General features: G+C 44.8%; 1 protein-coding gene and 1 long non-coding RNA gene across 4 annotated transcripts in view; one reads left to right on the forward strand and one right to left on the reverse strand.

The window, feature by feature from the left end:
- Positions 1-205: 205 nt before the first annotated feature.
- INO80C (INO80 complex subunit C) lies at positions 206-22,418 on the reverse strand. Its single transcript, XM_059895606.1, has 5 exons — positions 22,143-22,418; positions 7,301-7,411; positions 6,223-6,334; positions 5,396-5,463; positions 206-580 (listed from the first exon to the last, which is right to left on the reverse strand). The coding sequence occupies exons 1-5, from the start codon at positions 22,296-22,298 to the stop codon at positions 449-451; spliced, it is 579 nt and encodes a 192-aa protein (XP_059751589.1). The 5' UTR covers positions 22,299-22,418; the 3' UTR covers positions 206-448.
- Positions 22,133-24,025, forward strand: part of LOC132348219 (uncharacterized) — a 78,418-nt gene continuing 76,525 nt past the window's right edge. For all 3 annotated transcript variants that reach the window (XR_009497383.1, XR_009497385.1, XR_009497384.1), the window contains exon 1: positions 22,133-22,684. This is a non-coding gene — a long non-coding RNA (uncharacterized LOC132348219). The remainder of the gene's footprint in view (positions 22,685-24,025) is intronic.

Genomic DNA, 24,025 nt, shown 5'->3' on the forward strand with positions numbered 1-24,025 from the left:
CTCGCTTCTCCAGCCCCAATTCTGGACCTCTTCCAAGCATTCTGATCAGCGACAAATTTGAGCATGCTCAGAGAGGGGGTCCCCGGGATCAGGAATAATTCAGCCTCATTGTCCAGACTGTCGAGTCTTTAAACATGTTATAAGAGTCCATAGCTTTGAAGCAAAAGTTCGAGGACTTACTTGGGTTAAATTAAAAGCACAATTTTATATTTTCTTGTCAAACAACTTTACTTGGGGCAACAACTGAAGTATAATTTAATTCAACAGGAAATATCACACTTGGAGGGAAAACAAAAAAACCTCCTTAAATTAAAGCCAAACATTCTTTCCAAGGCCCAACACTGACATTTCCAGATTGACAGAATGAGTTCGTTTCCATAAAACAAAACGTTGAGTCCAAAGTCTGCCTCTGAAACAGTTTTCCACTTCATGCTCCGTCTCTCCGGGCTCAGGGGACGATGCTCGTGGCCTTCCTCAGGGCCAGGTAGCCCGTGACCACGTCGGATGGCAGCCGCCGAATGTAGGAAAACTCTTCGATGGTGCTGAAGCGCAGCTTGCTCTGGGGGTCAGTGTAGCTGGCCTGGGTGAGAAACAGGCACAGAGAAGGGCAGAAAGTTGTTGTCGGAGTTGAGATGTAAGATCAAGATAAAAATTATTTTTCTGTTTTACTGAAAGTGAAAAACGTCTTCATCGTGTCTGACTCTGTCACCAAGAATGCTAGATCGCTCACTTTGGCAAAGACACATTAATCTTCCCAGACTTGAGAAAGGCTTCAGGGTATGGCCAGGAGGAAGGGTGAATAACCACATCGGACACCGGGACTCTTCTGGTTGGTGCCTCAGGGCTACCAGCAACAGGGTCCAAACTGAATTTATGCTGATCATCCCTCCCTGATCCCTGCCTTCAGACTCCAGCTGCTTCAAACAAATGCTCCGGATCTGTCACCCAGGGTGGGGGTGGGGGGGGGCACCCCGGGGTGGGGGGGGCACCCCGTCCCCACGCCACCGACTCCCAGTGCGCTCCTCTCCTGCTCCCCCTCACCGCCCCCAGGTCACTTCCATGGCTCCCTCGGCTACCCTGCGGTGCCGGACTGGCCACCCACCCTCCTCCACTGGAAAGGGCTGCCATCCGACACCTGCAGCCAGGGGCCTCTTTACAACCTGCAGCTCCGATCGTGTCTTTCCTCATGAAACCTCTCAATGGCCCCAGTCCGCAGCACAGCTCCTCAGACCCTGCCTGGGCCCCTCCTCCCGAGCCCCTTCCTCAGCCACGGGTCCCCACCGTCCGGTTCCAACCACCCCGGCTCTAAGCGCCCCCCTCCCGTCCTGCCCATTTGCCCTTTCCTTGCCCAGTAACCACCTGCTCATCCCTCAGGACTCAGCCCCCGAAGTCGCATCATCACGGAAGCTTTATCTGTCCCCACAGGCAGTCAGGACCCTATCCTCACGTTCACCTCAGCACCCCTATCTCCGGTGGAATGCTTATCTCTGTTGCTCTTACGTTTATTATCTGTGTGACTCTTTGCCTGAAGTCTAGGCTGTGACCTAGACTTCACGACCCTGCCCGAGGCAAGAACCCTGTGGCTTGCTTATCACTGGATCCTGGCTGTACTGTCTCCTAGTGCAATGCAGAGCGCACAGTGGGCCTTCAGCTACCATGAATGAGGGATGAGTGAATGAACAAACAAATGAACGATGGGGAGAGTCACAGAAAAGAGAACTTGTTTCCCACTGATATATCAAAATTCTCTTTTGGTCTGTTCTCCCCATGTGCAGAGTGGAGAAAATATTCACTTACTATCTACCTCAAGGCACATGCCTCCTACAGATTTTGAAACAGAAAACATGAGGGTGAGTCATTTGGAGCTCCTTTAAAAAATTATAAAAGATGCCATTAACGTCTAGACAGATAACAGCCAATTACTCAGGGGTGGATTGTCTGCGCCAGTGCTGGTCATCTCTGCGTGGACCCAGACGCGCCGTGGTCTACGGAGGGAGGGAGGCTTGGTGAAGAAGCAACAAGCTGAAGGGAACTTAGTCATGGGTTTCTCATGCTCTAAAAAGTCTTCAGTTCCATCACTGGGGATCTCCCTAAGGTATTTGAGGTCTGTGTGTCAGGAAAATGAGATTATTCCTAAAAAGCTAAAATTAATTAAAGCTCTATATAAAACAAAACTTTGATCCTTTGGCTTAATCTAGATACTGCCTTTCTGTACCACATTTCCTTTCATGCCACTCATATAAAGGAAGGCTTAACTAGAAAAACAGCAGCAGGTCCCTTCTGAGGGCTCCTGGCCATGAGGCAGTTAGATGTACTAAGTGGCAGGGGAGCTGCCCTGCAGTTCCGAGCAGGGGCGCAGGCATGTGCGTCTGGCTTTGATCATCTCGCCTCCGTGGATGAACCAGCCCTGGCCTGGTTCCATCTCTGTGGCTGCCTCACTCCCACCACCAAACTGTGCCGAGCCGGCCCGCCCAAGCTCAGGCCTCACTGCCAAGAAGGCTGCTGAACAAATAATGCGGAATACAGAGAACTGTTGCACCAACAAAGAGGTCAAACAAAGACTCGCACGGACCAGACCTGACCTAGTATTCTGAACAGAGGGAAGGAGGCTGGGTGACACCTCAGAGATGAACGAGTAAAGAACTGGACTCCTGCGGTCTGCCCTCCTCTGGGCTCCGTCCCTCCAGCCTGAATGAAGCAAAGGCCCCCTGCCCAGAGGGCAGGCAGCAAACGGCTTTAATGCCTCCCTTGTTACAGGGGGACAGGCAGTATATACTGCTCCCCCATCTCACCCAGAGCCGCAGTACTTTCCACAGCCTTGTAACAAGGGCTGAACACAGGTGTGACCCTGCACCCCTTCCGGCCAGGCCCCAGCACAGGGGAAATGGCCACTGGCTGGAACAGATGGGTCAGTGTAAACATGAGCCCGGCTTTATTTTTTAATTACGTAAGTTTAATTTATACAAGTAACAGGTGAACATATTCTCCTCTTAAAAAAAAGAAAACATTGCAACTAAGACTGAAGTCTCCTTTTACTACCATCTACCATCCAGAAGTCCTTTGTCTTCCCCTGAGGAAAGTGCTGCTAGGCGGGCGCCCTTCCAGACCTTGTGTATATATATACCCTCACACACACATACAAACACGCCAGAGAAGTGCCCAGTATTTTTTTGTGACTGTGTATTGAGTTTTACTGAAGTGGTACCATGCTACTTATCCTGCTTTGCACCACATCTTGGAAGTTTACCCATGTTGTTACCTATACATCAAGCTCACAGAATAGTATGAACTCCCCAGCCCTAGCCCACTGGTTGAACTTTATGTTGTTTCCAATATTTTGCTAACACATTTTCTCATAAGCATTTCTGCATGAAGCTCCTTGTACACAATATTTCTCTAGGGAGCTGGCTGGAAGGCAAATTGCTAGGTCGTAAGCCTCTACCTTTTTGTCTCGATAGGTAGTGCCAATCGTTTTCCCGAGAATGTGTACCAATGTGACTCCCACCTCAAGACAGCCATGTAGGAGGATGTCCATTTCTCTATGTTGGTGACAAGGTATGTAACCAAATGTCTTCATTTCTTTCCTACCTGATGAGTCTTTTTCCTAATTATCATTGAGATTGAACATCTGCTCATTGGTCATCTGTATTTCCTCCTTGTAATTGTCTATTCATATTCTTTTAGCTGACTCTTCTATGGGATTGTCTTTCAATGATTTGGTAGAGTTCTTTGTTTATTCAGAATGTCTTAATTCTTACATATAGTGGGGCAAGAGGTTAGTTATGTATAACATGACAAGTCCTTTGCCAATGGCATAAAGGGGCCTGGAACAATGCTTCTCAAAATGATTTTCATGTCTCCTAATGTGTGAAAACCACTCCACTAACAGATGAGCTGCCTAATAGTGGTGAGGATAAAGCTCCATTCTAAGGGGCCACCCTCCAAGTCTGGCCATAAACCATGGCTGCTACAAGCTCAGCACAAAATGGTACAGGAAGAAATTTCCACTTTGGGCCATAACAGAATAACTTGTGCCAGATGAGCCCTCCTTCCATAAACAACTATTAAAATGGGTCAAATATATGAGGCAACTATTTTCAGGCAGTAGACAAGACATAGCATAAGACGACAATATTTTTCTCAAGTGGAAGTCCCCTCAGGGGACCTTTCGAAAAAGATACATGCCCATGAATGGACGCAAAAAGAAGAAGTCAACACATAACACACAACACACACACACACACACACACACACACACGTCACTTTATAGTGCTTCTACTCTCCCTATTTTTTAGGCTCATTATATTTAAGGTCTATGTTAACAAGTCTGTAGTACTCTGAAGAGTGTGTGCTCTCTGGAGGAAAAGCTAAAACATATGACTAACTCAGAGAGGAAAACTAACATTATTTTCAAAAATATAATAAAAAATCTTTCCCAATTAAAATGTATATCATTAATTTAGTGTGTTACAGAAGTTGGAGTTACACATCTTCATGAAAAGGTAAAGCATTTAAATGATGTATATGAGCTTCAAAAAGTGAGGTGTCTCATTATTTCTACAGTTATGAGAAGAAGCCCATCTTCCAAATTTAATAATAATGAAAAAGGATGAAGAAGGCGAGCGGAAAGTTCCACACTTCATCCACATTCTGCAAACAAGGAAACGAGGTTCTCTGGGGTCGCTGAGGTTCAGGGACTTACCCAAGTCCCACTTGTCCAACTGCACTGCTGGTTTTCAAACTGTGTTCCCTAGAAGCACCATAGGGGTCCCTGGGGTGGGGAGTGGGGGGAAGGGCAGAGGACCAGATCCACACGGGGTCACAGTGGGCAGGTGGGCTCCAGGGGATTCTGTAAAAGATTTCATTTGGAAAAGGGATTCTGATGCTTAAAAATAAATTTGAAAACCACTATCTTTACCATAGTGCCTCTTTAAAGAAGTTTAAATTTTTTTTTTTAAAGTGTTGGGTTGGCCAAAAAATTTGTTCAGGTTTGTCCATAAGATCTTATGGAAAAACCCAAACGAACTTTTTGGCCAACCCAATACAATCATCTCTAAATTGCAGGAATGTTTTTTTAAACTTCAGCAATAAAAAAGAGAAATTGTTGTTTCTTTCATGTTCTCTCATATAGTTACCAAGCAGAGGAAGGGAAACTAACACTCAGGTCTCCTGCTTTCGGGAGCAACCCTCGCTCCAGGCTGCCCACACGGATGCCCCAGGTTGCAGCCGCTCTTAAATAACTGGGTGAATGCTTCCGCACAAACCCATTACCTGTTCAGAGTACACGGGCTCTGGCAGGACCAGTGTCAATATCCAACACTTTCTAAATAGACAGTACCGTGAAATCTCCTTTTCAGTTCAATGTTGTAAGACACAGAGATGTAATCATACTCACAAGAAGACCTGAAACATCAGAATATTTCTTAGCTGGTTTAAAGGATGGAGGAGCATCAATACTGAAGTCTGGGGAAAAAAAAAAAAAAAGAAAATAACTAAACTGGCTTTAAAACATTCAGATCCTTTCCCTTTTTTTTTTTTTTTTTTTCCCTAAAATACTGCTTGATAATATTCCTGAACTTTTTACTTTGTGATTCAGTACCCAGAGAATTCTCTGGGGAAATAATGCAGGATGTCATAGACCAAGTGCAGGCTCCAGATCCAGTTCTGCCCTGTCCCCAGGGACCCTCCACTCCAGCAGAACCACCGGAAAGCTCATCTGCCCACAAGCTACTTTCACTGTCTCTGGTTACATGGACTGATGTGATGAGATGCCAAACAACCCACTAACTGGATCTGAGCATCCGGACACCGGAATGTCCACACCCAGGCAACTGACTAGTTCGCTTGTCACCCGTCTGAGTCACCCCCATGAAAGACGTGCAGTGGGGCAAGAGATGGAAGGAAGTTCGAACCTGTACTTTCCATGGAAGTTGAGCAGAACATATAACACAGATTTGGAAATACTGCAGCATACTACTGCTGCAGACTGAAATGTTAACAGTGACACTAAAAACCACACATCCATGACAACGCAAACACACAGATTCAACACAGAATACAGCTATGAGGAAATATACACATAATCTCCCTATATGGATGCCACTGTAAAATTCCCAAGCTAAAAACTGTTTCTACATGAATGCAAACACAATAATGTGGGTTTGTTATAAGAAAGTTCCTAGTCTGACATTATAAACACATCGGAGGTTCTAGACAGCTCACAGTTAGGATCGTTCAGTTGCCATGGCAATGCCCTTTCAGAAGCCAGAATCTGTTTCAGGTTCTTCCAGGTTCTATTCTTCTTGCCAGCCGCTGCGCCACCATGGCCAGAGTGCTCGAGGCGAAAGCATGGATTAGAAGAAACAGAAATCAGTGGAGATGATCATTTCAGTATCTGACATTTATGCATATTCATAACTGTAATAAACCCCTCATTCAATCAGCAGTCAGTGTACCCTAAGGCTTTTTAAAAAAGTATTACACCATACACTTTAATCTTACTTATAAAATAACACGGCTTTTGGATTGTCAAAACATATGAGTTAGTTGGTAATGGAGTAGAAACAAAAGGTCAATTTTTTTTTATATGCACATAGAAAATCACATCCTTTATTGGGTCTAACTTTATGGAATTCACTCATGAATTTCCCACTACTTTAAAATAAATTTACTACAAAGTTAGATTTAAACTCATGACCACATCTCCAGACTCCTTTCTGAGGGCCAGTCTCCACCTTGTAAATTAGTGGTGCTCCAGGAAAACCCAAGGAAGCCTCAATCATGGCACAGCAAGCCTTCTGGAAATTTTTTTTTCTTTTTTGTCTTATGACGATGACAAAATAAAATGGAAGGAATACAAAAATCTGTTACAGGCACTGTTAACGCTGTATTTTCAAAGCTAATTAATGAAAAATAAACTTCAATGGTATAATCTGAATCATGTCATTTATCCTACCCCTCAAGCACTCCTCTTTTAGTTAATTATTTCAAGCCTCATCTAAATCTTACGAAGAAGGAAGGTGAGCAATCATCGTGGAAGTGACCCACTCTCAAAATGGTATCCTTTAATGAATTCCACAAAGGACACCAAAATCCTTGGGAACTGGCACACTGGGAGGTCAAAAGGAAGGGCCTTCTTCTCCTGCCCCTACCCTTCCTACAACAGCCCACAGTGGAGGAGGTGGTCACTTGGGCTGACGGAGATGGGGCACCAGTGCTGCCTGGGCTGCAGGCCCAGCGAGATCAGGGGCCGAGGTATAGTTGTTTGGTTTTTTATTTCTAAAACACCTTAGATGCTTACCACAAAGTTGGGATCCTTAAATGGCAAAGGTTTGGCAGCTTTTTCAAGAGGTCCTGTGCTAAAATCAGAGGGCACCATTTTATTCTCACTCACGCCTTCCATGCTGATACCCTTAAAACATAACAAGAATAGTATGAGGTCAGTGTCCTTTGGCTGAGCTTCCTAACTCAGCTCTCAACGAGACGTAAGATGACAGCACCGGACACGCGAGGGGAGACGGTGCGCCCAGAGCTCCAGCGGGCGGCCTGCAGCGGGGGAGAGCCTGGAAGCAGCACCCGCTGTGCAGAAGCCACAGCAGAGGCAGCGAGGACCCCAGCCGCCAGGCTTCCTCGCTCCCCTGAGTGCCAAGCACAGGGCTCTCACTACTACAAGGTGGGTGCTATTATCCCCAGTTTACACAGAAGAAAACTGAGGCTCAGGTATACAGGTTCAAGGCCACACAGGGATTACCTCTGGATTCAAACCCAGGTGGAGCCAATTCCAAAGGCCCCACCATCTCCGTGACACCACATGGACCCTACTCCTGCCCATCTTGTCAAATTGTGTCTTGAAACATTAAGACAAAAAAGGTCCAGCCCCTTTAAGGGTCTCATCGGCTGGAGAACCCAGGATGGAGCTGGTACGCGTCAGGGCACAACAGGATGTGGGCATTCTGAGCACGGAGGATAAAGGGAGAGCAGGTTGGGGGCCACGGTCAGCTGGCTGCGGCAGAGAGTGCCCTGACAAGCAGGCTAATGCACTTTAAAACAAAAGACCTTTGAAGCCAAGAATCAGGAAGAAGAAACAAGCCAAAGGAAGAAATCACTTCTGATTTGTAATGCTATTTCCAATCTTCCCAGACCGCAATAAACTGTTTTTTAATTGATATATAATTTACATACAGTGAAATGTGCAGATCTTAAGTGTAGGTTTCATGAGTTTTGCCAAATGCTTCCACTTGTGTAATCCAGGTCCCTAACGAGGCAGAATATTTCCGTCATCTCAGAAAGTTCCCTCATGCCCCTTCCTAGTCAATACCTTCCAACCTCAGGCAGCCACTGTTCTGATTTCCACCACGTTACTTTGGCCTGTTCTAGAAATTTATATGAGTGGAATCCGACAGCATGTATTGTTTGCTGTGTTTGGCTTCTTTAGCTCAGCATGAAGTTTCTGAGGTTTGTCCATGTCGCTGCATAGACTGGTAGTCTGTTTCACAGAATTTGTATACCACTCAGCAGAGCGGTATTCTGCTGTATGGATGTACCACAATGTTGTCTGTCCATTTTCTTGTTGATGAAATGTGGGTCATTTTCAGTCTTCAGCTATTATAAATAAAGCTGCTGTGAACATTCTGTACAAGTCTTTATGTGGACATGTGTCTTTACTTCTCCTGGGTAAATACCTACTAGTGGAATGGGTTATAGGGTGAATAAACTTTATGAGAAACTGACAGATCATTTCCCTAAATGGCTGCACTCTTTTACACTCCCAGCAGCAGTGTGTGAGAGTTCTGGGGGGTGGGGGGGACAGGGACCCCCCGCCCTGCTGCAATAGTTCCCCGAACAGTTTCTTCTCACACGCCTTCCGAGACTCCTCTCCAGGGTCTCTCCTGTGGGCCTGTGCTCCCTCTCCTCTGCTCACAACCCCTCTTCTATCTGGACTGCCCCTCACCTTATCCTCCCCCCATTCACAGTCTTTCCTAACTTTTCTCCCCTCCAAGGCCTAGCTCAGATATCCGCTCTCTAAGAACTAAGACACCCCCAATTTCTCATCCTTTTCCCACCATCTGTAGCCACAGTTCTCTCTCTCTCTTTCTTTTCCTATCCTCCCCTCCCTCCCCAGTCCTTCGCCTTTATCTGGCCCTTCCTCAGCTCTGGCGTTCAGGGCAGGGCCTCAGAAGCACACATCTTGCCCTCTCCGTTCTCTACAGCACACTCAGCGACACACTTCTCAATGTAAACTTGACGTAACTTCCCTATTTACAACTCATCAGTGCTTCCCACCGCCCTGGGAATTAGGCACAAAGTCTGGCCTCCTGGCCTCCTCTCCAGCCTCCCCTCTTGCTCCCCCTCCCTCCTGTATTTTGTATTTTCTGGTCCAGAATCCATGGAGTCATTTTCTGTAAGCATAAAGAGTTTCCATTTTTTCCATTTTTATTTACGCTCCACTAAAATTTCCATTGGGATTAGTCCATGTCAGTTTTACTTTTACAACAAAGATTAGATTTAGCATTTTGTACATAACCAACTTTTTATTGCCCTTGTGATTTTTCCTTCATGGTCATAGTATTTCCGCACATACATGTGTCCTGGGAGACCCAATCTGATGAGGAAGATTTGATTTTTCCCATCACATTTAATCAGTAACCAGCGTTACCTTGAGTAGTTCTGGCCAGTCGTCAATGTTATTTAGTGTTGACTATTTGTAAGAGTAATATCATAAATTGGATACATGATTGATAGTTAGTATTTAAGTCTTGGTTAGTCACTGAAAATAACAGCAGCTTTGTGAAACAGGCAGGGAACAACAGACCAGAAGAAGGAGAGACAAAGGAGAGAGGTAAGCAGATGAGGGAAGGGACAGATTCCAAGGGTGAGAAGGCACAGGGGGTCAGAACAACCTGCTTCACCATCTGGGCCAGTCTTCCGTGCCCTGCATCTAACCCGGTGCCTGGCACAGAGTAAGCCCCAAATAATCACTGACTGATTAACTGATTGGAGTTAAGGAATAAGACAACACAGCATCACTCCATGCCAGCGTCAGTATTTGAGATGTGTATGCTCCGGAGTTCACTGTAAGGAATCGTCTCTGGATGGGATGCAGTGACCAAACCCAAAGAAACACAGGAAGGATAATTCAGAAACGACTGGGCTTGGTTACCTATAGGGCACAAGGGAACAGGGTGGGAGGAAGGGGAGATGGGAAAGGACAAGAGAGGAGTAAACTTCTCCAAGTATAGTTATTTGTAAAGTTTTGACCTTCTGAACCATGTTAAAGTTTCACATACAAACAAACAAATAAATAAAACCAACCAACAAGGATCGGGCAGCAGATAGAGAAAATGGAATACAAACAAAAACAAACCAACTTAACTGAGGTTTAAATGAATAACACAACCACACTGAAGGGGAGGAAGGGAGAAATAATGTTAGTGATGTGAACATAGTATTCTGACCATATAACCTAAGGTTAGAGGCAAAAAGAACCAGGAACAATTGGTAGGTTTGTTTCTCACAAGGGTACAGGTTAATAATTCTGAAGCTACACACCTTCTAAGATGAGGCAAATAAGGAATGAGGGGCGGCTAGAACGAATCTTGTGCTATTGGATGGAAATCACAGGTTAGCAATAGGAATTCATGGTTTCTAACATATATACAGACAGATAAACACAGAAATGGATACAGAGGCATTAAGTGATCCAGGCTCAGTGTCTCCTGAAACTCATATCCAATGGCACTGGAAAGTCCAGGTATCACCTACTGTTATGAAAACATAAAAAAAAAATAACAGAAGACTGGGAACTTCAGAAAGAAAAGGGGAACAATGGAATGAGTGAAAAAAAATGGGGTAAATATAATAGACTATCATTAGCCTCATGAGTTTCTTAAATTCTATATGATGTCAAAGCATGGGGGCCACTTACACACACACACACCTACATTTCCTAGCTCTTCCATGGAGACGGCTGGGAACAATGAACAATAGGGACACCAGGTATAGATCCTGGTTTCTAAATATTGTTCTCCAAGAACTAGTAATCTGAAGAAATGGCTGATTCCGGGGTTGGGGCAGGAAAGTACAAGATGAGCCTTGTGGTGCCAGAAAGTAAGAAAACGCTTGTATCAGTTTGTTAGAGCTGCCTAGCAAAATACCACAGACTGGGTGGTTTAAATAACAGAAACTTATTTTCTTACAGTTCTGGAGACTAGAAGTTCAAGATCAAGATGTCAGCAGGGTTGGGTTTTCCTGAGACCTGTCTCTCTCTCTCTCTCTTTTTTAATTGTTTTTTAAAATTTTATTTTATTGAAGTATAGTTGATTTACAATGTTGTGTTAATTTCTGCAGTACAGAAAAGTGACTCAGTTATACATATATATATATACATTCTTTTTCACATGCTTTCCACTACAGTTTATCACAGGATAGTGAGTATAGTTCTCTGTGCTATACAGTAGGACCTTGTTGTTTATCCATTCTATATATAATAGTTTGCATCTGCTAACCCCAAACTCCCAGCCCATCCCCCCCCCCCAACCCCGGCAACCACAAGTCTGTTCTCTATGAGATCTATCTCTTTGGCTTGTGGATGGCCATCTTCTCACTGTGTCCTCACATGGCATTTCCTCTATATACACGCCCTCCCCACCCCACCCCTTTCTTGTCTTTCCCTCTTCTTATAAGGACACCATTCATATTGAATTAGGGTTCCACCCTTATGACCTCATTTGACCTTAATTACCTCTTTAACGGCATTATTTCTAAATACAGTAACATTCTGAGGCATACTGGGGGTTAGGACTTTAACATATGAACCTTAAAGGGACACAGTTCAAGTCCATTACAGCACTCGAAAAGTGATGGGGGTAAATTGAAGGACGTAGCAGTCAGTTTGAAGAGGTTCCCACTGGCCACATCTGGACAATTTGCTCAACATCATGAGTCAGTAGGGAAATAGAAATCAAAACCACAATGAGATATCACTTCACACCCACTAGGATGGCTACACTCAAGGACATAACAATGTGTTGGTGAGGATGTGGAGAAACTAGAACCCTCATACATTGCTTGTGAGAATGTAAAAGGGTGCAATCACTTTGAAAAACAGTCTGCTGGCACTATTTACAATAGCCAGGGCATGGAAGCAACCTAAGTGTCCATCGAGAGATGAATGGATAAAGAAGATGTGGCACATATATACAATGGAATATTACTCAGCCATAAAAAGAAATGAAATTGAGTTATTTGTAGTGAGGTGGATGGACCTAGAGTCTGTCATACAGAGTGAAGTAAATCAGAAAGAGAAAAACAAATACCATATGCTAACACATATATATGGAATCTAAAAAAAATTGGTTCTGATGAACCTAGGGTCAGGACAGGAATAAAGACGCAGACGTAGAGAATGTACTTGAGGACACGGGGTGGGGGGGCAGGTGGGTAGAGGGTAAGCTGGGACGAAGTGAGAGAGTAGCACTGACATATATACACTACCAAATGTAAAATAGATAGCTAGTGGGAAGCAGCTGCATAGCACAGGGAGATCAGCTCGGTGCTTTGTGACCACCTAGAGGGGTGGGATAGGGAGTGTGGGAGGGAGACGCAAGAGGGAGGGGATATGGGGATATATGTATACGTATAGCTGATTCACTTTGTTATAAAGCAGAAACTAACACAACATTGTAGAGCAATTATACTCCAATAAAGATGTAATAAAAAAAAAAAAGTCTGCTGGGTCCCCAAAATGTTAAACATAGAATTATCATATGACCCAATAATTCAACTCCTAGGTATATACCCAAGAGAATTGAAAACATATGTCTATGCAAAAATCCATATATAAATAGTCATAGAAGCATTATTCATAATAGCTCAAAAGCATAAACAACCTAAATGTCCATCAACTAATGAATGCATAAACAAACTGTGGCTTATCCATACAATGGAGTATTATTCAATTGTAAGAAGGAATGAAGTACTGATACATGCTACAACATGGATAAACCTTGAATATATTATGCTAACTGAAAGAAGCCAGACACAAAAAGCCACATATTGTATGATTCCACTTATCTGAGGTACCTAAAGTAGTCAAATTCATAGAGATAGAAAGTAGATCAGTGGTTGTCAGGAGCTGGCAGGACAGGGGAATGGGGAGTGACTGGTAATGGGTAGGGGGTTGCTTTGGGCGGTCATGGAAATATTGGACAATAAGATAGTAGTGATGGTTGCACAACTCAGTAAATTTACTATAAACCACTGAACTGTACATTCTAAAAGTGTGAATTTATGGTATACAAATTATATGTCAATAAAGCTGTTACAAATAAACAAACAAATACATTTATGAAAGACTGAATGAAGAAGGCTAGTAATGGATTGTAACCCAGAGAACAAAATGAGAATGGATGAATACAAACACTGACTGTAAGAATGCAAAGGAAATGGGAGAGAAGAGAAAGCTCTTGCTCACAGCAGGATTCTAACTAATAATTGTAGAAGGAAAGAAGGAATTAGAAAATCACCATTTGGCAACCACCACTATAATAACTGTTGCAGGCAGGAACCATCAACAGACACTAAAAGTGGTTGGCAAGTGTGAAGAGAAACAGGATATACACAGTCTCAAGACACTGATACTTTAATACAAACAGAAAAATAATAACTTCACAGTGGAGAAAACTGGCAGACACTAACTTACTAAGTGCTCACAGACACATCATCTGCAGCGGGATGGATCGACACCAAGTTCCACGACATGAAGCGCCGAGAAGGGAACAGCATCCTTCTCTACTCCTGCCAAAAACGTATCACCCAAACCTAACCACGAGGAAATATCAGACAAGCCCGAACTGAGGAAGCGTCTATGAAACAATGAGCAGTGCTCTTCAGAAGTGTCATGGTCACGAAAGATAAAGACTGAAGAACTGTTCCACATGACAGGAGGCTAAAAAGACATGACAACTTAGTGCAAAGTGTGAGCCTAGGCTGGATCCTGGGCCAGACAAAGGACGAGAATAAGGTCTGTATATGAGGTATCAGCGTCGCTTCAACGTTCATTCCCTAAATTTGACCACTGTACTGCTGTTATATATGTATGAGAATGCCTTTGGTTTTAGGAAATCCACACTAAAATATTTAGAGGATTAAAAAAATACAGTGGGGGGCTTCCCTGGTGGCGCAGTGGTTGAGAATCCGCCTGCCAATGCAGGGGACTCGGGTTCGAGCCCTGGTCTGGGAAGATCCCACGTGCCGCGGAGCAACTGGGCCCGTGAGCCACAACTACTGAGCCTGCGCGTCTGGAGCCTGTGCTCCGCAACGGGAGAGGCTGTGACGGTGAGAGGCCGGCGCACTGCGATGAAGAGTGGCCCCCGCTCGCCACAACTGGAGAGAGCCCTCGCACAGAAACGAAGACCCAACACAGACAAAAATAAATAAAATAAATAAATTAAAAAAAAAAAATACAGTGGCCATGTGAGGCCCTCCCCCGCACACAGCCAGCTGCCAACCTAGCAGCGGATGAGCCACGGGCCCTGCGGAGGAAGCAATGGCTGGCGTACAGATGTAGAAGAGTGACAGGGGCCTGCTCTGTCAAGAGGCGGTGGCACAGCGCCGAAGCGGGAAGCCCAGCCCCACTGGCTGGAAGGCCTGTGAGGTGAGCAGGCCACCTGCCAGCGTCAGGAGAAGGATAGGGGCTGTTTTCCCCAGGAATCCGACAATTCACAAGGGCACAGCAAGACACCAGCTAGGAGCAGGCCGGTGGGTGGGGACCGTCAGGAGGCTGGGCCTACAGGGTAGCCTAAGTTAAGGGAGAGAGAGAAAAACAACCCTACTAACTAACTGTGCAGTGAGCATCACGTCTGAGCAGAAAAGCCAAGCCAGCCAGGGCCAACTCAGGAAAAACAGGTGGAATGTGAAAGAGGTTTCCCGGGGCAAGATCCACGGTAAGTTTCAACTTCATTTGAGTTTTTCATAAAGAAAATGACTGCTTACATAATGTTGTTTCCATCTGGGAAACAATAAACAAACGGAACTGTTCAGAAGCAAAGAGGAGATACTAGAGGGAAATGAAGAACCAGGCCCCAAGGCCTCCTATGGTGATTCCAGAACCACCCATGGAACACGCCCGGGTTGCAGGCCACCGTCCTCAGCAGGGACCTCGGCTTTTTCTTGTGGGCCAGAACAGCCTGCGTTCCTCCCTCTCTGTGTCTGCTTCTTCCCTGACTCCTAGTGCGGGGCTCAAAGGCGCCGGGTGCACAGTGAAATCCCGGGAGGCAACAAGGGCATCCTTTGAGGTTGGCTGTTTGCTCCCAGGCCCCAGGAGACCCAGGAGGACGCAGCAGAAACACCTCGCGGGACTCGGGCAGGGGTGCGGCCCCAGAGGCGGCGGAGGAAAGCAGGTGCCTTGCAGCCCACATGGGTTGGCAGGTCTGGGAGCCCCCCCCCCCCCGGGAGAGGACATGCCGGCGGACAGAGGACAGAGGACGGGAGGCAATGAGAAGAGAGGGTCGGGAGCCTGCATCAGCCGCTCCAGGAGCAAGAAGCAGGTGAAGGTGATGCGCTCAAGCGCTGACTTCCAGAACCGAACCCTCCTGTTCATCTGGTCACCCCATCCTCATCTCCTCCCTCGTCAGCAGGCCGAACCCCCGCTGAGGAGTCACGCTGAGGATGCGACAGGAAAGGACGCCATCCTGACACCAACTAGGCCACGTCAATCTGGGGCCGGTTGCTGCCTCTGCAACAGTGAAGGCTTGCTTCCCTCTCTGACCAGATGCAAAACAACACCCGACTCTGGGCCCTGAGCGGGGTTTTCTGCTTTCCTTTCCTCTTTAAACCCACCCTCCATGGTACTGCGCCCTCGTTCTTCCCTTCCCCTGGGCTTCAGCCAAGCTGGACGCCCGGCTCTGTTAGTGATGGGATGAGAGGGAGAGACGTACCGTCAAGGGGAAGATCAAGTCTGTGAGGCTGGGCTGCAATGAAGTACAATCTGAAATGATGTATAGTTTCCATGTTACTAAACCATTATTAACACTAAGAGACTTTAGGAGCTGAACTGTCCCGCCCCAAGACACAAAAGCCCTGAGATCAGAGGAAAGGAATGACGCCCGGCCCTAAGGGCTGTCCCCTCTTTGCAGCACGAAAAGAGCTGATTAAGTCCCAAGGAAGAGGAACCCGGCCCGCCATCAAAGGACTGCTCCAGAGTCAGCAAGGCCTCAGCTCGCCCGACCAGAGCCCAAATGCACCACTTCGTGTCTCCTTGGCAGCCTGCAGGGCCCTGACTCAGACTGAAAGGGGGCCTTCTGTCTGTGGTTACACAGAAGGGAGACAAATGTCCTCTGTCTTATCATTCATGAATCCAATGCCCAGTTACATCTATCTAATAGTAGTCTAGATTCAAATACCTGACCCTAGTCTAAAACTGCAGGGTTACTGTAGGGTTACTTGCAACACCAAAAAAGTGAGATGCAACCTAACATTCAATCAAGTCAATTAAATAAGAGCACTTAATTCCTTGAGAAGACTATCAACATAGAGAAAGGGTCAAGAAACAGTGCTAAGTGGGACTTCCCTGGCGGTCCAGTGGTTAAGACTCTGCGCTTCTAGTGCAGGGGGCGCAGGTTCGATCCCTGGTCGTGGAACTAAGATCCCACATCCCATATGTTGTGTGGTGCAGCTAAAAACAAACAAACAAAGAGAAAACAGCGCTAAGTGAAAAGCAGGGCATGCAATGTTACACACCACATATAGTTTATGAAAAACTATACCAACACGTAGGAAACACAAATTATAGTAATTGTGCAGGAAGAAGACTGGCTGACGTTTTGTGTCCACTTTAAAATAGAAAAAAGAAAACTAACATTATCATGATTTTTTTAAAAGGTGGGGTAGAATGATTATTTTTTAGATGAATAAATCAAATCAGTCCAGTGTTCTCTGGATGCCTCCAATTACAGAAGATTCTACCATCACCTGCACTCTGCACTAACCTTCTAAAGAAGCAACTGCTGCCTCTCAACTTATTTAGATGCTTTGCTAACTGCTTCACCATCACAAATCAGCCTATTAGGTAACACTCAGTCTATATAGGTCAATTAGGTTTCTCTGTAGATTTTATTAACTTGAATAGGCACTTGGAAAGTCTATAATGCCCTGTATTGAGCTAATAAAATCCCCTCCCAAAGCTTTTCTCTGCACCTTGGATTTGGTTACATTAGAGATCCAATTACATCTTCTAAGGTAGAGAGTGGTAAGAATGATATTGAGAGAGGCAGTCAAGAAAAAAAAATGTGGACTCTGGACGGTCTGTCTCGGTCCCAATACTGACCCTACGACTTGCTAGCTGTGTGACCATGGAAAAGTTACTTAACCTCTCTATGCTCCTGTCTTTTTACCTGTAGAATAACAATTCACAGAGAATTAAATGAGATAGTACTTAGAAAGTGCGTAGAACAACATTTGGTACACACTAAATGCCCAATAAATATTATTATTATTTATCATGACTTCTTTCACTTTAGCACAGCACAGCGTATCTGTTCTCCAACCCAAGTTAACACTAATCATTTTCAAAATATCATGACCAGAATGGATGGGAGATGGCACTTTCCAGATTATGATGTAATTAATCAATAACTATATTAGTTACACTGAAAATATAAATCCAAACACAGAATTGTAATTCTGTGACAATCTGTACAACTTAGCAAGCATAAACATCAATAATTTCTGCTGAACTAAAGATTCATCTTGATGGAATAATAAAACAATATTGTTTTAGTCCTATTAAACTATTTAATACCATTTTCTAGGGCTGACATAAAGGAGACGTCTATAAATGCTTTGCTCAGAATACTTTTAGATCAAAAATATTCCCTTCAACCCCTGAGGACTTCCAAGCAGAAAGCCCTTTAAATTTCATCTAGTCACTCAATTTTACTTTAGAAATAGCATGCACATTCTGGAAAGTAAAACCCACCTTAAGAATCCACTGAGTTATTTTCACCAATTTCAAAAAGCACTCTAATGTCTATGTAAATGTCCTTTGTAAATTTTTAAATCCCATGAAAGTTTTACAGACACTGCTTTTTTGTAAGATACAAAATAGCGGAAACTACTGAAATTTAGATACTGAAAGATCTCTAAAGTCCCTTTTAACTCAAGAACTACAATCATTTATATTAAAAAAACCACTCATTTCTCACTGATGAAACCTTGAGCAATCTGATACATGTACACAGTGCCGACTCCGGAAGGCCTTCCCCATCCAAACCCACCACCCCTCAAAGGCCACCTCTAGTCCCTCTTCTCCCTCCCCACCTCTCCTTCTCTGATGACCATCACCTACGCTGAATCCTCATCTTCCTGTGTCCCACCACTAAGGCACCAATACCAGAGAAGACCTATAATCGGCTTTGGGACGTGGTTAGAAATGACGAGATTTTCCTAATTGTTTCAGATATGTGATAGGTAGAATTCAGAGATGGCCCTTAAGATTCCCGGCCTCTGGTGTACACACACCTTCTCCCCATTTTTAAGCAAACGCACCACTAATGTACGTACCACTGTGAAGGGATCTGAGATATATTTAAGGGGTTTGCAATATATATCTTATATTTGACATATAATTAAGGTCTCAAGTCAGCTGATCTTAAACAAGAGACTATCCTGGTGGGCCTGCCCTAATCATACAAGCTCTCTAAAGCTGGTTCAGAGCCAGAGACAAGAGAAGTCAGAGACATTTGAGGTGTGAGAGAGATTAGACACAAAAGAGATTCTCCATAGCTGGCTTCGCAGATAAAGAAGATGTGGTACATATATACAATGGAATATTACTCAGCCATAAAAAGGAACGAAATTGGGTCATCTGTAGAGACGTGGATGGACTCAGAGTCTGTCATACGGAGTGAAGTAAGTCAGAAAGAGAAAAACAAATATCATATATTAAGGCATATATGTGGAATCTAGAAAAAGGGTACAGAGGAGCCTATTTGTGGGGCAGGAATAGAGATGTGGATGTAGAGAATGGAAGTGTGGACAGGGGGTGAGGGGAAGGGGGGTGGGATGAACTGGGAGATTGGGATTGACATATATACACTACCATGTGTAAAATAGCTAGCGAGTGGGAACCTACTGTATAGCTCAGGGAGCTTAGCCGGGTGCTCTGTGGTGACCTAGATGGGTGGGAAGGGGGGAGGGTGGGAGGGAGGTCCAAGAGGGAGGGGATATATGTATACATATAGCTGATTCACTTCGTTGTACAGCAGACACTAACACAACATTGTAAAGCAATTATACTCCAATAATAATGAATAAATAAATAAAGATGGAGGAGGCCACGTGGCTAGGAGTGTGGACAGTGACAAATCGACAGCAAGGAGACAGGGGCCGCAGCCCTACCACTGCGAAGAACTGAATTCTGCCAACAACCGGAATGAGCCTCAAAAAAAGATTTTCCCCCAGAGCATCCAGGCAACAAACTAGCCCGGCCAACTCTTTGGTTTCAGCTTGGTGACACCCTGTGCAGGGAACCAAACCAGTCTTGTTGTGCCAGGACTTCTGACCTACAGAACCAGGAACTAATAAATGGGTGTTATTTAAGCTACTAAATTTGTGGTCATTCGTTACGACAGCAGTAGAAAACTAATACAATATGTGTAGGTCATTCTCTCCTCCTGGAAGGATTTTGGGATGGCAGGGACAAGCTATAATCCCTTGAAATGTCTTAAGCATACTGCTGGAGACATACCAGAAATAAATTCTTGCTGACTGAGCTCAACTGAAACGGGACATAAAGGCTGAGGAGGGGACACAGATAAGGGTCATTTCAGGAAGATTCCAGACAGCCCTCAGGGCAGCATTGCACAAATGTCTGCATTTTCTGTGGACAAGGGAACTAGGATGGAATGCTATGTTAGAGCAGGAAAAAAAAAACAAAAAAAACTAAGACTCCTTTCTGGAGACAGAAGCCAAGTTTTTTTCCTTCTTCATGAGATGCTGAGGGTGGGAGTCAGGTAACTGGCTATATACCTCATTAGTTAAATGCCAGCTGGGAAGAGGAGAACAAAGAAAAGAATTCACTATTCCAGGGAATGCCCTTCTCTTTCTAGCCTGAGGATTCGCAGAGGCTGATGAGATGGAGAAGACCCACAGGGAGTACCCAGGCAGCCCTTCCCCTCACTGAGAGCTCTAAGACCACCAGAGTTGTGATTTCCACCAAGCTGGGTTACTGGGAATTCCCAGCGTCTCCTGAAGTCATTCGTCCACTCTCTGAAGCCTGCTGTGGGAGAGCTGATGATCAATGCTACCTTTAGGGTCAAAACAGTCATTCCTCCCAATATGTACTGACTACATTCCTTGGTCTCAGCACAGCTGGATATCAACATGCACCGTGCACATACTGGGAGAAAGTACTTGCAATGCATATATCTGGCAAAGGACTCCAACCAATAATATATAAAGAACTCCTATACATTAACAATTTAAAAAAACCCCAAAAAACAACAACACAATGAGAAAAAAACCAGGCACTTCACAGAAGATACCGGAATGGTCAAAAGCAAATTAAATAGTGATGACATCATTAGTAATCTGAGACACAAAAATTAAAACAGAGAAGTACCATGACACAACCATCAGAATGGCTAAAATTAAAGACTTGATGCCAAGTATTGTTGAGGTTGTAGAGCAACTGGAACTCTCATACTCTGCTGCTCAGAATGCACAATAGTGCAACTACTTTGGGGAATACTGTTTAACAACTTCTAAATTCAATGTGTGTCTACCTTATGATCCAGCAATTCCACTACTACCCATTTACCCAAGAGAAATGAAAGCATGTATCTACCCAGATTTTTAGGAATGTTCAGAACAGCTTATGCATAAGAGCAAAAACTGTAAATAACTCAAATGTTCATCAGTTGTGGTATATTTACACAATATACTCTATGTACTGATACAGGTAATAAGATGAATGAATGAATAACTCTCACAAACATTTTTTCACAGAGAAATCCAAACAGACACAAGAGAATATGCTCTGTATGATTCCACTTATATTCTGCTCAAAAACGCAAAGTCAATCTATGGGGAGAGATGTCAGAGTACTGGTTACCTCTGGCAGGGAGGGAAGAGAGTACTAACTGGAAAGGGTCACCAGGGAATATTCTGGGGCTCTTGGAAATGCTCTCTATCTTAATCTGGATGCTGGCCACATCGGTGGATACATATGTAAAGTCATTGATCAGTACTCTTAAGATTTGGGCATTTTACTGTATGCAAATCATACATCAATAAAGTATTTTAAAAGGAAAAAATGCACTACCAATTATCGACGAAGGAATCCATAGATAGTTAATATCTCTAGAATGTCGTTCTGGGTTTAGGATGCCACGCCATGTGTTGGAGAGCACAAAATAACACAGTACATCTTTGCTTTCTCATTGCTTTAAATAAAATGCAGCAGCCAAGAAAAACACTCATCAACCAAGCTACTCTTCTGCTGAAAATTCTTTGCTGGAATTGCGGAGCCCCGATCGCCCAGATGCTGTGAAGTCTGTGCCAGGCGCTGTGCTCCGAGCTTAGGGCCATGATCTTATTGAATCCTCATAACAACCGCATGAGGTAAGACCAAACGCACTTTGGGACAGGGAAACTGAGGGTCAAAAAAGCACTTTTCTGAGGATGAGGGAAATCATCTGTATCAATACATCTTTGTGTTCCTCCACACGGTTCATTGGGGCGCTCTGCACCTCACAGGCACTCGGTAAATGTCTGCAGAATGGGCGAAGGTGAGAGAGGAGAACTTCTGGTTGACTGAAACTCACATAAAGAAAAGTCCCGAGCCTCGCTCTAATCGCGACCCCGACGGGAAGGGGCGTCTCTATTAGTAAGGCAATAACAACCTCCCCACCTCCCCAGTTCTCCTCATGGACAATGCAACGCGGGTCGTTCTTTAACCAAACTCCACGTATGCAAACTAAGGGGAAAAAATGTTTCATTTGCACCAGACACCTGCGTTTACCCAAGAGGTACGACTGCACGGCCCCGCCCACGCGAGGCGCCCCGCCTCCCAGTGCCCGGCCCCGCAGCCCGGCGCACGCGCTCTCCGCCCCGGCAACGCGCAGACTAGGGGTGTGACAGCGTACCTGCGCAAAGCCGGAGGCGGACACCTTTTTCTTCTTACTGGCGGTATAGCCCCCGGCGCTGCTGCCGTTGTGGAAAGGACTGGCCGGCCTCTTCTTGCTGTTCCGGGCTATCCCCGGAGTGGAAGTGGTGGCCACAATTGGAATTTGAGCCGCCATTCCTACCCCGAGTCTTCCTCCTACCCGCCTCCCCACTTCGGTCCCAGTGCAGGCCCTGCAACTTCCGGCCCGCCGTTACTTCCGTCTTAATGCTTTTGAAAACCCGGCCTGGACTCCGACAGCTTTCGTTGACTTCTCTGGGCCAAATCTAAAAGGCGGAGCTCGGAGTTGTCTCTTCCTTCCGGGCGGGAGGGCGTCTGGCGGGCGGCGTGCTGCTGCTCACGCGCTCGGACCCGGGCACGTGCTTGGACGTCCCCAGGGATTGAGGATTAGAACATCCCGTGATCTTTTTAAAATAACTGGATTTTTTAAAAGCTAATCACCACGTTGTCTCTTCTCACGTTAAGTCAGAAGATTGATCGCTTTTGATGTCTCTAAGTGTAAAGGTAAGGTCATTGTCTGTGGACTAGACAGACCGCCAGACTGCCAGCATTCCCCTTAGTCGCGGCCTTGTCGCGCAGAAGTTTGTGTACCCTGGTGCCCAGATGGATTTGAAGGGTAGAGTGGTTCTTAACCTTGAAGGAGTCATGGACCCCTTTGATCATCTCAGCTCCCCCTTCTTCCCCCCCACCCCAAATTATACAGGCACAGACAAAATCTTACATACAGAGTTCAGCAGTTCACAAATCTGCTAAAGCCTATTTATGAACTTCAGTGGAACACCCCTCCCTCTTGTTATTTGCCACATGATACTCTATACTTCTTCAAATTTTCATGACGTAAATTACATGGTTTATAATTGGTTGGTTCATTTCTTATTTAGTTTCTGCTAGAGAGTAAGCTCTAAAAGGGGAAGGCCTGTTATGTTTTGCTTACTTTTCTTTCCCAGGTTCATGAGTGCCTTGCAAGTCGTTGGTACATTATAAGTATTTTTTAAATGAAGTAATTAAAAAATGAAAACCCCTTGCAGTAATTGGTTGAAGCTTCTGTGTTCTGATACAGGGAAGTAGTATTTATGAATCTGGATACTTGAAGGAAATAGGCTGCAGAATGACTTACAGGTGAGAGAAAGAGAATAGGAAACCAGTAATAATGTTACTGACATCTTTTCTCCTTTGGAGAAAGGAATACCTACCAGTGTTGAAATGTTCCCTCCTGTACTCCATTCTCCACCCCTATCTTCCCCTAAATCTAGTCTTCCTTATTCCTTATCTCAAAGACTGACATCTCCCACCAACTACTCACCTAGCCAGAAACTAGGTGTTGATCCTGGCTTCCTGGGTCCACTCTCTTCTCATTCCAGTCAGCTACCCACTCACTTCTCTTCCTATCCTGGTGAATCCATCACCCCTCATCTGGATCCTTGCAAGACACCTCTTGCAGCCTCTTGTTTGTTTTGTTTTGTTTAATTTCTTTTTTTTTAACTTTAATTTTAATTTTATATTGGAGTATAGTTGATTTACAATATTGTGTCACAGCCTCTTGATGGAAGTTTGAGCCTCCATCTTTTCCTAATTCTCCCTGACCCCAGGCCATCCTTCACATTGGCTGCCAGAATGGGCTAACTATATCACAAATCTAATCGTGCCACTTACTTTCTTACGTTCTTCAGGGCTCTTTTACCTTGGCATATAAAGTCCTTAATAACTGGGCTCTGACCCCTTTTCTTGCTCCATTCCCAACACTTAAGTCCCTGCAGCCAGGGACTAACTCTTGCCTAGAGTGTACATCATTCTCTTAACTCAGCATAGTTTTTTTTCCATTATTTCCTCTCCTAGGAATGCTGC

This window comes from Balaenoptera ricei, chromosome 14, assembly GCF_028023285.1.
Source record: "Balaenoptera ricei isolate mBalRic1 chromosome 14, mBalRic1.hap2, whole genome shotgun sequence".
NCBI classification, from domain to species: Eukaryota; Metazoa; Chordata; class Mammalia; order Artiodactyla; family Balaenopteridae; genus Balaenoptera; species Balaenoptera ricei.

What these genes read in the sequence shown, in the direction of transcription:
- INO80C (XM_059895606.1), bottom strand. Translation starts at nt 22,298, where the DNA reads ATGGCGGCTCAAATTCCAATTGTGGCCACCACTTCCACTCCGGGGATA. An exon ending in CCGCCTCCGGCTTTGCGCAG is followed by an intron (nt 7,412 to 22,142) that starts GTACGCTGTCAC and finishes TTATGTTTTAAG; the next exon opens with GGTATCAGCATGGAAGGCGT. An exon ending in GCAACTGAACGATCCTAACT is followed by an intron (nt 5,464 to 6,222) that starts GTGAGCTGTCTA and finishes TTTTTTCCCCAG; the next exon opens with ACTTCAGTATTGATGCTCCT.